Source organism: Phascolarctos cinereus, unplaced genomic scaffold (genome assembly GCF_003287225.1).
Source record: "Phascolarctos cinereus isolate Bilbo 61053 unplaced genomic scaffold, phaCin_HiC Scaffold_2;HRSCAF=192, whole genome shotgun sequence".
Taxonomy (NCBI): domain Eukaryota; kingdom Metazoa; phylum Chordata; class Mammalia; order Diprotodontia; family Phascolarctidae; genus Phascolarctos; species Phascolarctos cinereus.
The window spans coordinates 224,637,067-224,649,846 of record NW_027555625.1 but is presented as its reverse complement, the minus strand read 5'-3'; the positions used below and the strand labels follow the sequence as shown (position 1 = coordinate 224,649,846).

Sequence of the window (12,780 nt, the reverse complement as noted above, 5' to 3'; positions counted from 1 at the left end):
AACTCTCTCCCCTCTCCGTCACTGCCTCACTGCAGCTCAGGAGCTGAGTCCCGGGTAAACTGCAGTCCTTTTCCTCCTCCTCCTCCTCCATCCACAGAGCGCAGGTGCCCCCTGCTGCCACTCTTCTCCCGCCGCAGCCTGCCTTGATTCCAGCTGCCAGCTTCCAGAACGCTCCCTGAACGTTTCCAGGGCATTCTTTGTGTATGACTCATTAAGGTTGGCAGACGGGAGTGAGAGAGGCAGGGGTGCGTGCGCAGAGGGTTATAAATACTGCCTCCAGCACCAGCCATCAGACATCACCAAGGGCGCAGGCAAGAAAAGAGTGGAGAGGAGTGGAGAGGAGAGGAGAGGAGCAGAGCTGGGCCTTCCGGCATCCTCCTGACAGGGTGAGATGCTTGGTAAAATCTCTCTCAACTGCAAAGAAGATTTTGCACAGAAATAGATAGGGAGGATTTGCTGGAGGGTATGCACCTGTCTCAGGAGTCATCTGTTTTTAGCGTTACCAGAGCTGAGGAGATACAGGTTCTTACAGAAGGGAAGGGATGTTTGTGACTGCGCTCAAGGGGCGTCTGTGGGCTCAGGTAGATTGCATTGTGAGAGACTGAAGAGAGCCCTGAACTAGGAGTTGGGAAACTTGGCTTCTAATACTAACTGCCTCTAATCATTTGCAGGAGACCCTGGGCAGGTCATTTCCCTTCCCTGGGCCTCAGTTTCCCCATCTGTAAAAAACGAGGCAATATGATTAGACAAGATAATTTTAAGGCTTTTCTTTTTTGCTTTGAAATTCAATGATTCTGCTAAGGCTGCGAAGTTTTTAAATCAGAGATGAAACCTGTGAGGTAATACCTACCTGACAGGGTGGTTTGGGAAGCTTAGATGAGCTAATAATGGGAGTCGAGGGTTTTGTAAACTTTTAAAGTGTGATAGAAATTCCAGCTGTTATTATTATTATTTATGTTATCTTTTTAGGCTCAAAATCCTTCTCAGCCTTAGATTCCTCACCTATAAAAGGGGATAATGACAGCACCTATCTCATAGAGAAGTTGGAAGGATCAAATAAGATAATATGTTTAAGATGTTTTATGCACCTTAAAGTGCTGTATAGAGATTAGACACTATTATTATTGCTGTTATTACTATTTTTTCTCATTCTTATTTTTTTTCCTTATATTCTTTCCTATTGTTACTATACCTTGGCATAGTCTTGGGCTCCTCCACTGCCCAGGTAAGGGGTATCCAAGTGAATACTGAATAGATGACAATTATATTTGACTTTTACCCTCTCTTCTTTCCTTCCCTCTTTCCCCATGTGATGAATAATGAATGAGAAGTAAGCTTTGTGAAGAGATGAAAGGATAATTTATACGTAAAGGATAACTCTCTGGGTCCAGCTATTCTTATAGCTATCCTTTCTCTTCAGTGGGGAGAATCCTGAAGTTGGCGGTCAGAGGACCCAGGTTTGAATCCTGGCTATGGTATGTCCCACCTGTGTTATTTTAGGTGAATTATTTAACCTTCCTGAGCCTCAGTTTTCTCATATACAAAAGGAGAAGCTTCAACTCATTAACCCATGAGGCTCCTCCCAGTTCCAAATGGATAATCCTATGATGTTGTTAACCCTTTACTGCTTATAAAAATAGTCAAGATTCTCATCCTCTCTTCCCCCTTTGCTCCTATTCCCCACCTCCCAACCAGTTTCAGTAAATTACAGAGAAATCTCCTCTCTCTGGAGAGCAGTGGGAGCTCCCGTATGGCTTGATAGCAATGGGTGCTGGCAGCAACTGGGAGGATTTTCTGCCTTTCTGCCAAGAGGTCACTGTAACCTGCAGAGGGGGCAAACAGAAAATACAATGTAAATGTAAAACCCAGGGTCCGGGCTTCATAGCCCTTATAAGCGCCCTGATCACCTGGAACAAGGAATATTACTGCCAGAGAAGAAAGGCAAGCCCTTTTTAGTTAATTGACTGAGGCCAAGCATTCTCCCTTGCTCCTGAGTCTGGGCACAAAGAATATTTCCCTCAGGGTCTTTTTTTCCCTCTTGCTTTTCATACAAGTCGCTAAATCTGCTTGGAACAGGTAGTAAAGCAGGTTTGTGATGTCAAGGAAAGTTTTGGTGTCTAGAACCTTGGGTTGGAGTGCTGACCTATACCACTAATTAGCTGTTTGACCTTGGGCAAATCATTTTACTTTTCTGGGTGCTAGTTCCCCACTTTCAAAAAGAGGGGGAAAGGAGTTACTAGATGATCTCTGAGGCACATTCTGGCTATAACTCATAACTAGATTTTTTTGGCATGTCAGTATCTCCAAATCACCCACAAGAGTTAGAACTTTGTAGCATCAGCACCTCGTACTGTAGCAATAGAACTGAAAGGGACCTCAGTGGACATCTAGTCTACCTCCCTCATTTTATGGATGAGGAAACTGAGGCCCTGTTATGAGAAGTGACCTTACACAGATAGTAAGCATTCAAAGGTAGGCTTTGAAATCCTGAGTCTTAAGATTACCCATCGATTGACTGAGAAAAGAGGGTGAACCTAGAGGCAGGGGGATAATACTGTATAGGGACAAAGCTTCCAGATAAGCCTCTGGCATTCGAAGTGATTACATTCCTTCTTGGCTACCACTGGTGGAGGCTACTCAGAGCCCACAGGCATGGCTAACAAAGTCTGCTTGTTCTGCCTCTCATTTTCTGTGAAGTCCTTTGAATTTTGTGATAATGTAACTTATTGTAAGATTTAAAGATAAAATTAACTAACATTTGCTTTAAAGTTTGCAAATTAGTATATTAATATATATAATATATGTATATGTATATAATTGTCATTGATAAATATATATATAGTGTGTGTATATGTGTATGTGTGTGTATAAAATCTTCTTTGACCCTCACAGCAACCTTGGGAAGGAGTAGCTATTATTTTTCCCATTTTACAAATGAGGAAACTGAGGACCAGAGAATCTTGTCCTGGGTCACACAAGAGAACATGTCTTCCTAACTCTGTCTGCTTCTTTATCCATAAACCTCTCTCCTTCCCTTAGGCAGCTAGGTGGCTCAATGGATAGAGTGCTGGCCTGGAGTCAGAAAGAAAGTTCAAAACCAGCCGCAGATACTAGCTGTATAACCCTGGGAAAGTCATGTAACTTCTGTGTGCCTCAGTCTTCCCTACTATAAAATAGGGATAATAATGGTACCTGCCTTGCAGATTGCTGTGGCTGTTATGAGGGTTGAATGAGATAATATTGTAATGTGGTAAGCACAGTGCCTGGTGCGTAGTAGGAGTTCCTTTCCCTTTTCCCCCACATTCAGCTGTCTTCTTCCTGATGAGTCAGAGCTACCTCAGCCTTCCCTTCTCCAGTTACGTGAACGGATAGAATATTGGAGCAGGAAAGGACCTTAGAGATCATCAAACATCCTTATTTGACAGAGAAGGAAATGGAGGGTTAGGGAAGCAAAACATCTTACCAAAGTCAGCTTGTGAGTGACGGGCTGGGACCAGAACACAAGCCAATTGTCTTTCAGTTTTGTTGTTTTCTGTGACGCTGTTCTGTAACATGTTTGGCTGTATCTCTAAGGATAATGGTGATTAGAGTCTGACAGTAGAGAGGACAGAAAAAACGAGGGCCTTCATTCTGAAGATTTTTTTTTTCCAAATCCCTAAAACTCAAATTAGGTACATAGATTTTTAAGCAAGGGAGGGAGAAAGGAAGGATGGATGGAAGAAAAGAATGAAGAAAGAAAGAAAGGAAGGGAGGGAGGGAGGGAGGAAGAGAGGGAAAGGAGCAAAGAAGAAAGGGAGGGACAAAGGAAGGAAGAGAAAAAGGGAGGAAGGAAGAAAGGGAGGAAGGAAGGGAGGGAGGCAGGAAAGAAGGAAGGGAGGAACAAAGGAAGAGAAGAAAGGAGGAAGGGAGGGACAGAGAAAAAAAGAGAGGGAGGAACAAAGGAAGGAAGGGAGAAAGAAAGGAAGAAGTGCATTATCTGCTATGTGCCAAGCACTGTGCTGCGCACTTTACAAATAATCTCTTGTTTTATCCTTACAACAACCCTAGGAGGTAGGTGCTATTATGATCCCCATTTTACAGTTGAGGTAACTGAGGCAGACAGATGCTGAGTGACTTGGCCAGAGGTGCACAGCTACCTGAGCTGTCTGAGGTGACTTACCGCCTGATGGCCTTGTTGAGGGTGGGGATAATGGCTATTTTATCTTTTTTTTTTTTTTAAACCACAGAAGAGTTTTGTAGGCAGAATGTTTGCTGAATAAAGTTAGAAAGGCTTAATGACTGAGCATTTGAGGGTTCCACCCAGTTGCAGCAGGTATTTACCCATCCCTGTGTTATCCATCAGCTCAAGGCTTAAAATTCTGGTGGGAGGATAAGGAGGTGTGGGTGGACAAGAGGACACTGAAAAATACTGACAGATTCATAAAGGAATTAAGCTGGAAGAACCAGACCAGCAAAAGAATTGGAAAAAGTGGAAAGTATAGTCAGTGGATGGCTTCTTATCCCCATTAAGGTATCCAGCAACCCCTGACTAGGTTCCCTCCCCCCTACTTTTCAGCACAGAGATTATTACCGAATCCCTGTCATATTAGGATTTAGATTTAATAAGCATTTATTAAGTACCTACTATGTACCAGGCACCTACTATGTACAAATATCCCATTTTATCTTCATGACAGCCTATTATCCCCATTTTATAGATGAGGAAACTGAGGCAGACAGCAATTACAGGACTTGCTCAGGGTCACATAACTGGTAAGTGTCTAAGGCTGAGGTCTTCCTGACTCCTGGCCCACTCTGCCACCTAGGGCCACCTAGCAGCCTGAGACCTGGATAGCTTCCCTCAACTCTCTCCCTCTCCTTTTCCAGCATACGGATTATTTCTTACTTGGTCTCAGAAATGTTAAGAATTATAGCTTACATTTGCAACCTCCTTTGTGGTTTTCAAAGTTCTTTCTTTCTGTTGCTTTATTTCATCTTCACCACACCTCCAAAGGCAGAGGTCAGATAATATCATTCCTGTTTTACAGAAAGAGGAAACTGAGACTGCAGCGAGGTAGAAGGATTTGCCTAAAGTCAGCATGGCTAGGAGTAGACGGGCAGGACCAGAACCGGGTCCTCTAACTCTAGTTCAGTGTTTCCTCTATCCCACTACTCCAAGTACTGTAATGTGCTGCCTGGCACATAGGAGGCTTGTTGACTGTTGACTGACTGTCAGTGCTCAAGGTGCCATCATGCTTCTGGTATTCCCCTGCCCGGAATATCAAATCCTAAAAGCCTCTGGGACTAGCTCAGGACTGTCAATCCAAACCAGAGGATTTTAGGGGATCATTTGCTGCCTTGTGGAGATTTCCAGGCTTGGACTGAATCAAAAGGCTGCACCCGAGGACCCAGAAGGCCTCATGTGGCCTCGAGACTGCAGGTTCCCCACCCCTCCTATAGAGTTTCAAGAGGTCACTATTTAATTTGGACCCTCATGAGCCCTTTAGCATCATTCAGGACCTCTAAAAGTCTCTGCAATTATGCTTCCCTTTCTCTGGTGTCCCCCAGACCTTTGCAGTTACTGAGCCAAGAATAGGCATCCTTCAACAGCAGTGTATTGATTAGACCAGCTTCCTGCATCCTCTTTGTTCTGAACTGCACATCTGAGAGGCTGAGGGAGGAGGGGCTGGGTGAGGTGACTTCCGATTTTCCTTCCTACTCTAAGATTCTACAGATATGTGAGACCCTCGGATGAGGGTGAGGGAGTCTGCCCTATAAGGTGGTTAAAAAACAGAGCAGCTGCAAGGGAGTATTGTAGGCACAGTGTTTGGCACAAAACAGCAGCTAAGGGAATGTTTATTGGTTGGATGCTTGTTGGATTGAACTGAGTTGAATGGTGATTGGTGAGGTGGGGAGAGGAAGGGATTTCTGATAAAGGCAGGAAACCTTCATTTGATCCAAATGCTTAGTTTGGAGCAATAGGGAAACTTGGGGCGCCTGAAATTGTCTACCTCTTCCTCTTCCCTTCCCCTAGCCCCACACCCGACCTTTCCATTCTCCCCGTTGCCTCCAGGATCAAATATAAACTGCTCACGTTGGCCTTTAAAGTCTTTCATAACCTTGTCCCTTTCCCCCTCTGATCACACACACACACACACACACACACACACACACACACATACACACACACTACAGTGTAGCCAAATGGACTTTTTGCTCTTCCTTATGTATGGTTCTCCATCTTCTACCTTCTTGCATTTGCCTTTGCTGTTCTCTCTGAACCTCCCTACTCTCCCCTGGCTCAAGACCCCCACATGTTGCAGAATAAGGGTTTGGGTACTTTTAGGGGAGGTGAATTACATCTCTCCTTTGAACTATGCTTGTGCTTTGATTCTAAGGGGGGAATTATTCTTTCTGTGGTGGAGGTTAAAAAAAGGCATTGTCTGGACCAGCCCTTTGGGCATTCTCTTTCCCCTGTCTCCTCCTTTCACCTTCATGCCATACCCCCTAAGCCCATTACACCTAGCCCTTATGACACTAGGCCTGTCTGAGCCTGTGACATCAGCCCTGACCGAGAACAGAATACCTGCAAGGTCACTTCAAGTTGTCCGGTCTCAGGAATACAGCCCTGGATCGATGTGCCTGGGGAATGCAGGGAGGGGAGGGGTGAAGATCACCCAATGGGAGCAGCTGGGCAGCACTGCGTCCTTGTCCCACCCAGCAGGAGCTAGCTGACAAACTAGAAGGTGATGGGGAAATTGAATCGATGTGGAGCAAGGTCAGGCAAATAAAACTACATTTAGGCAGAGCTCTGGAAAGGAAGGAAGAGAGGTTAGCCTGAACATGACCAGGCTGTTTTTGAACAGGATCTGCGTAATGCTCATTCACGCGTACCTCAGTTCATCAACCCACATAGCTGAGCTTCAACTCACTCTGATTCGCAATGCAAAACTTAAAAGTAGATGTCCTTTTTTCTTAGGCATGCAGGACTTCTGTCAAGAAATATTTATTAAATGTTTACTGTATGCTAAGCCCTGGGGTACAAAGAAAGCTAAAAAAACAAGCTCCCTCAAGGAACTTCCGTTCTAAAGAGGGAGCAATATGCAAACAGTGATGTACATACTAGGTATATACAGAGTAGATGGAAAGTTATCTCAGAGGGAAAGCAGTAAGGGGGGGGGATGGGGGAAGGGGAAAGGCCCTCCAAAGGTGGGATTTGAGCTGAATCCTGAAGAAAGTCGGGCTCTGAGACCAGTAGTAGATATTGAAATCACTATTGCTTTCATAGAATCATAGGAAACCCAGGCCCAGAGAAGTCAATACATTTGCCCAAGATCACATAGGTGGTAAGTGCCAGAGCTTGAGGCAGCTAGCGGGTAGAGTGGATGAAACCTTGGACCTGGAGTGAGAAATTCAAATATGGCCCCAGTCACTTATTAGCTGAAATAATATTTTAAAGCATTTTTCAAGTGCTTTACAAAGTACTATATAACTATAAAGTACTATTGTTGTTGTTCAGTTGTTTCAGTCATGTCTAATTTCATGACCCCATTTGGGGTTTTCTTGACAAAGATACTGGAGTGGTTTGTCATTTCTTTCTCCAGCTCATTTTACAGAGGAGGAAACTGAGGCAAACAGGGTTAAATGATTTGCCCTGGGTCATACAGCTAGTAAGTGTCTGAGGCCAGATTTGAACTCACAAAGATAGGTCTTCCAGACTCCAGGCCTGGCACTCTATCCACTGTGTCACCTAGCTGCCCCCATAAAGCACTACATGAATGTTTATTATTGTTGTTGTTATTATTAAAACCCAAGTGCTCCGACTCAAATCCATTATTCTTTCCACTATACTATAACAGTATCTGTGTCTTAAGCCTTTACTTTCTTTAGGGAGTAAAGTGATAGTAGAAGAATGTTGGATTTTGATTCAGAGGGTCTGAATTTGAATCCTATCTGTCTCTTGCTACCTATGTGACAATCAAGTCTCTTTGCCTCTTTAGGCCCCTGCAAAATGGAATGGAATAAGCATTTATTAAGTGCTTACTACATGCCAGGGACTGTTCTAAGTGTTTTACAAATATCTTGTTTGATACTCACAACTCTGGAAGACAGGTGCAAATTATTATCCCCATTTTACAGTTGAGGAAACCAAGGCATACAGAGATTGCCCAGTGTCACACAAGTGTTTGAGGCTGCATTTATACTCAGGTCTTCTGAACTTCAGGCTAAAGGCTCTACCCACTGAGCCACCAGTTTTCTCTGAGGGAATTGGACTATATGATCTCCAAAGTCCCCCTCAAGCTCTAAATCCCTGATCCTATCATGATTCCCTGGAGGAGGAGCCCTCATGCTTTGCTGAGCAGGTTGACACAATATTTTGAATAGAGTGTGTGTGTGTGTAGGAGGGGGTATCTGGAAAAAAAATCACAGGCTGTTCCTAGCCGCAGGCCATGTGGATGGGCACTTCTGGCTCGGTGCCCCTTCGGCCCAGTTTGCTGTCCCATCCTTGCCCTCAGTTCTGGAAAGACAGCTCAGACAACTCATTAGTTGTGCAATTTCTCTGAGGCGCCCTTTCATTAATGTTTGTGTAAGTGTTAGGAAGGGGGCCGCTGAACCAAAAACAGGTCTTTGAGGGGGTATTTGCCCTTGTCCAACTTTGTCTGGCCCCCACCCTGAGTTTACCCACTTGTTTCCCCAGTCCTTAGAATGCTCCTGTCGCTTTCGATGGAGAGACAATGGATAATTCTAGGAAAAAGGGATCCCACTTCCCCCCCCCCAAACGGGTTATGGGAAATGGGTGGCCTTCAGCTGACAGAGGGGGTTTCAGGTCTTGTGCAACACCTCCCTTAGCTTCTGGGAAAGTATCCCTTGCATAAGAGGGAGGCCCTGGGCGTGGGCCAGGTTTTCTGGCCCCAAGGCTATGGTCACACTGTGGCAGGTCACACTGGCTAGGAGACTAATGAAGGGAGGAGTTCTGTTTAAAGGAAAAAACAAACCAAACCCTGGCTGGTGGTCCTTCCCAAACCCTGCCCGGTGGGGGCTTTGTGGCACCTAAGAGACCAGAGGGGAAATTGTCTTCCCTGCAGAATTTCTTGTCTCCTCTCACAGTCTTGGGCAAGGTAGCAGACACAGAATGTCAGGGCTGAGAGGAACCTTAGGAACCATCTATTCCAAATACTTCATTTTATAGATGAGGAGAGAAAGCCCAAGAGATACTAAGTGACTTGCTCAAGGTCACACAATGGCAGACCTTGAACTCCAGCTCAGATCTCCAAATTTCTAGGCAGGGGCTCTTTCTGTTATATTACAACTATCATTCCATTTTAGACATTATTACGCTATTTTGAAGAGGGTGATCATAGAAACTGCATTAAAACAGGCCATGATAGCATCAGAAACTCAAAAGAACTTGTAAGTAGATGAAATGAAGTATATTAAATTCTGTCCATATGAAGTGAGACAGCTAGGTTGCCACTATGGATGGCAAGGAAGAACCAAACTGGAATCTTGCCTCAGACACTATCTGTGTGACCCTGGGCAAGTCACTTAATCTCTCTGTGCCTCAGTATCCTCATCTGCTGCTGTGAGGACCAAATGATATAACATATGTAAAGCACTTTGCAAACATTAAAAGCACTACATACATGCTATTATTATTAAAAACAGAGTTCCTAATAAGAGAAATATTTTCAAGACAATCCGATCTGTTCATATCTTGTGCATAGTAGAAGGGTTTTTTTTTGTTTTGTTTTGTTCTGTTTAAATAAAGTTTCTTCATTACCTGCATGTTTACAGTCTAATCCTTACAAAGGCTTCTGAGAGATGGGGCCTGTCATTCCTGGCTCAGTGCCTCCTCGGCCTAGTTTGCTCTCCCATCCTTGCCCCCAGTTCTGGAAAGACAACTCTCCAGAATAATGCTCAGTCTTCTCTGTAGGACATCTGTCTGTATCAGCGGGCTTCTCTGTCCTTTTGGCTTTACTGGGGATGGCCAGGACCTCTGCCTTATTTTATTACCAGGGTAACTGGAACCCAGTGTCAAGAAGTGATTGACTCTGACACCGAATCTGTTTGTATTCTGTGCTTATAAACTTGGTTTCTAGTGCCCTATGCAGCTGCCGTTTTGCCAGTATGCCGGAGGGCGGCCTACTGGGCTGTGCATGCCAGCAAGCTCTGTCTCCACGGTTACCATGACCCATCTTTTCCTTTTTCTTCATGCAGCCTCCTTGCCTTAAGACTCTGGAACCAAAAACCAAAGGAAAATGAAGTCCCTGTTGCTACTTTCGTTCCTTGGGCTTTTGCTAAGCTGGAAGAGAGGAGAGGCACTGATTTCTCCCAATGACCTCCAGGGTAAGTTGGTAATGCTGTCATATTTCTCTATAGATTTTAAACTATTTTAAGGACCAGGTTTTCAGTATGACTCAATCCATCAACAAGCAATTATTACGTGCTACTATATGCACAGCCATGGACTGGGTGCTGGGGACACCAAGTCAAACAGTCCCTGGCTTCTAACGGGAGAGACACCATGCACAGATAGAAGTATCTACACTACAGATATCTACAAGGGAACCTTAGGGAAGAAGGCACTGGCTGCTGGGTGGGTGGGAGGGACCAGAAAAGCCTCAGGCAGAAGATGGTGCTTGAGTGGAAGTGTGGAAGAGACCAGGCATTCCAAAAGATTCTAGTAAGAAGATGGGGTAGAGAGAAGCGGACAAACATGTGTTAAGCTCCTACTGTAGGCCAGGCTAGGTGCTTTTCAGATATTCTCCCTTTCAATTGAGCACATTAATACCCATTATGTTCCAGGCACTCAGAAAGATGAAAAGGTTAGATAAGACCAGGTTCCTACTCTTCGTGAAATTGACAATCTAGTTAGGGGAAGGAAGGATTAGACACACGTACAAATAACCCCAACACAAAGTCAAACGTCAAATAATTAACAATCGTTTATGAAGCTCTACAATGTTCTAGGCATGGTGCCAAGTGCCGGGCACACAAAGGCAAAAATGAAATAGTCCCTGCCTTCAGGGACCTTACCTTCTCTTTTAGGGGGAAACAAACAAATGAATAAATGAATGAATGAAAAAGCATTTATTAAGTACCAAGTGTTGGCCACATAAATAGAAAAATTTGAAAATGCCCTGCTTTGAAGGGGCCCACGTTCTGATGGGGAAGACAACACTTAGAGAAGATTTCAGCTGCAAGTCAGAAGGAAAGGGCTCATGGTCCTTAGGGTTCAGCAGCAAAGCTGCTGATAATAATGCGTCTTTTTAATGACGCTACTCCTGGGAAAGCCATAAACATGCTCACATACACATACATACATACACACATATATATATATACACACACACAAATATATACAAAGTAAATTCAGGGTAATTTTATTGGGGAGGAAGGAGGCACTAGCAAGCAGCTGAGGAGAAGGCTCAGGAAAGGCTTCCTATAGAGTCTTGACAAAAACTGGGATATTCTAAATGGGAGAGATTAAAGAGATTAAAATTGTGCATGGGGCACAATTTGTACAAAAAGCCAATCAAAGAGGTGTCCTATGCATCTTCTGAATTCCCCCCAGCACCTGGCACTGTGCCTTGTATGTGGTATCCGCTTCCTAAACATTTGTGGCATAAAGGAACGAGTTTCCTAGTGTGTCTCCCAGACTCCCTCACTTCCCTTTTCTTAGGGCCACCAGTCTAAATGCCTCAGTCTGGCTTTCAAAGCCTCCTGTGATCTGACCCCACCCTACCTACTTAGCTTGTCTACCACGATTCTCGTCCTGTCCAGCCAGTCTTTCTACTGTGCCCCAAGCCAGCTCAGCTCATTCTGGTTGCCCTGTATTCACCTGTCTCATTGCTTTCCACCTCTCCAAAGCCTTTTTGTTGTTATTGTTCAGTCATGCCCAACCTTTCATGACTCCATTTAGGGTTTTCTTGACAAAGGTACTGGAGTGGTTTGCCAATTCCTTCTGTAGCTCTTTTGCAAATGAGGAAACTGAGGCAAACAGGGTTAAGGGACTTGCCTAGGGTCATACAGCTAGTAAGTGTCTAAGGCTATAATTGAACTCACAAAGATGGGTCTTCCTGACTCCAGGCCTGGTGTTTTATCCACTTCTCCACCCAGTTGCCCCTCCAAAGCCTACCCCACTTTTGTTGTTGTTTCTCAAAGAGGACCACCACCTCCATCAAGAAGGCTTCCCTGATCCACTGTTCAGTAGCCTATATGTGAACTCCTTTAACATATAGTCTATTTAACCCTCAATTGTATACTATTTTGTATTATTCTCTGACTGTCCGATGTGTATTAATATCATGTTCTTAGCCAGGTTATTACCTTTTGGGGTAGGGGCCAGGTCTTAGACTTTTTGTAATCTTGAGAGGATGTTGAACGCCAATGGGGTTCAACAAGCCGTAGAATTGTAGGCTTTGAAGTTGGAAGGTACAAATCATATGATTCCCCAGTTTAGAGCCAGAAGGGACCCCAGAAGGCAAATGAAGCCCAGGGAGGGTAGATGATTTGCCCAAGTCTTAAGTAGCAGAGCTGAGATTCAAATCCATATTCTCAGACACCAAAGCCAGAGGACTTTCCATCACAGCTGTCTCCATATGTGTCCATTTATCATAGAGACACTGACCTAAATTGAGTGATGGCAGGCCTTGCTCAGAAAGGTGGTTTGAGAACAAGGGTGCTGTTATCTGTAGAGGGGCTGCTGCTCAGCATGAGTTGTTGGCTGTGTGCGAGGAGAAAATGCTTGATACTAGAGGGATTGCACACTGGGCCAGCTTAAACCTCTTCTATCATCGC

The 12,780-nt window shown here is 44.5% G+C and overlaps 1 protein-coding gene across 1 annotated transcript in view; it reads left to right on the top strand.

The window, feature by feature from the left end:
* Positions 1–273: 273 nt before the first annotated feature.
* CLU (clusterin) overlaps positions 274–12,780 on the top strand; it is a 32,558-nt gene continuing 20,051 nt past the window's right edge. The window contains exons 1-2 of the mRNA XM_020983983.2: positions 274–386; positions 10,198–10,326. Coding sequence (XP_020839642.1) covers positions 10,239–10,326 — 88 coding nt within the window. The 5' untranslated portion in view covers positions 274–386; positions 10,198–10,238. The remainder of the gene's footprint in view (positions 387–10,197; positions 10,327–12,780) is intronic.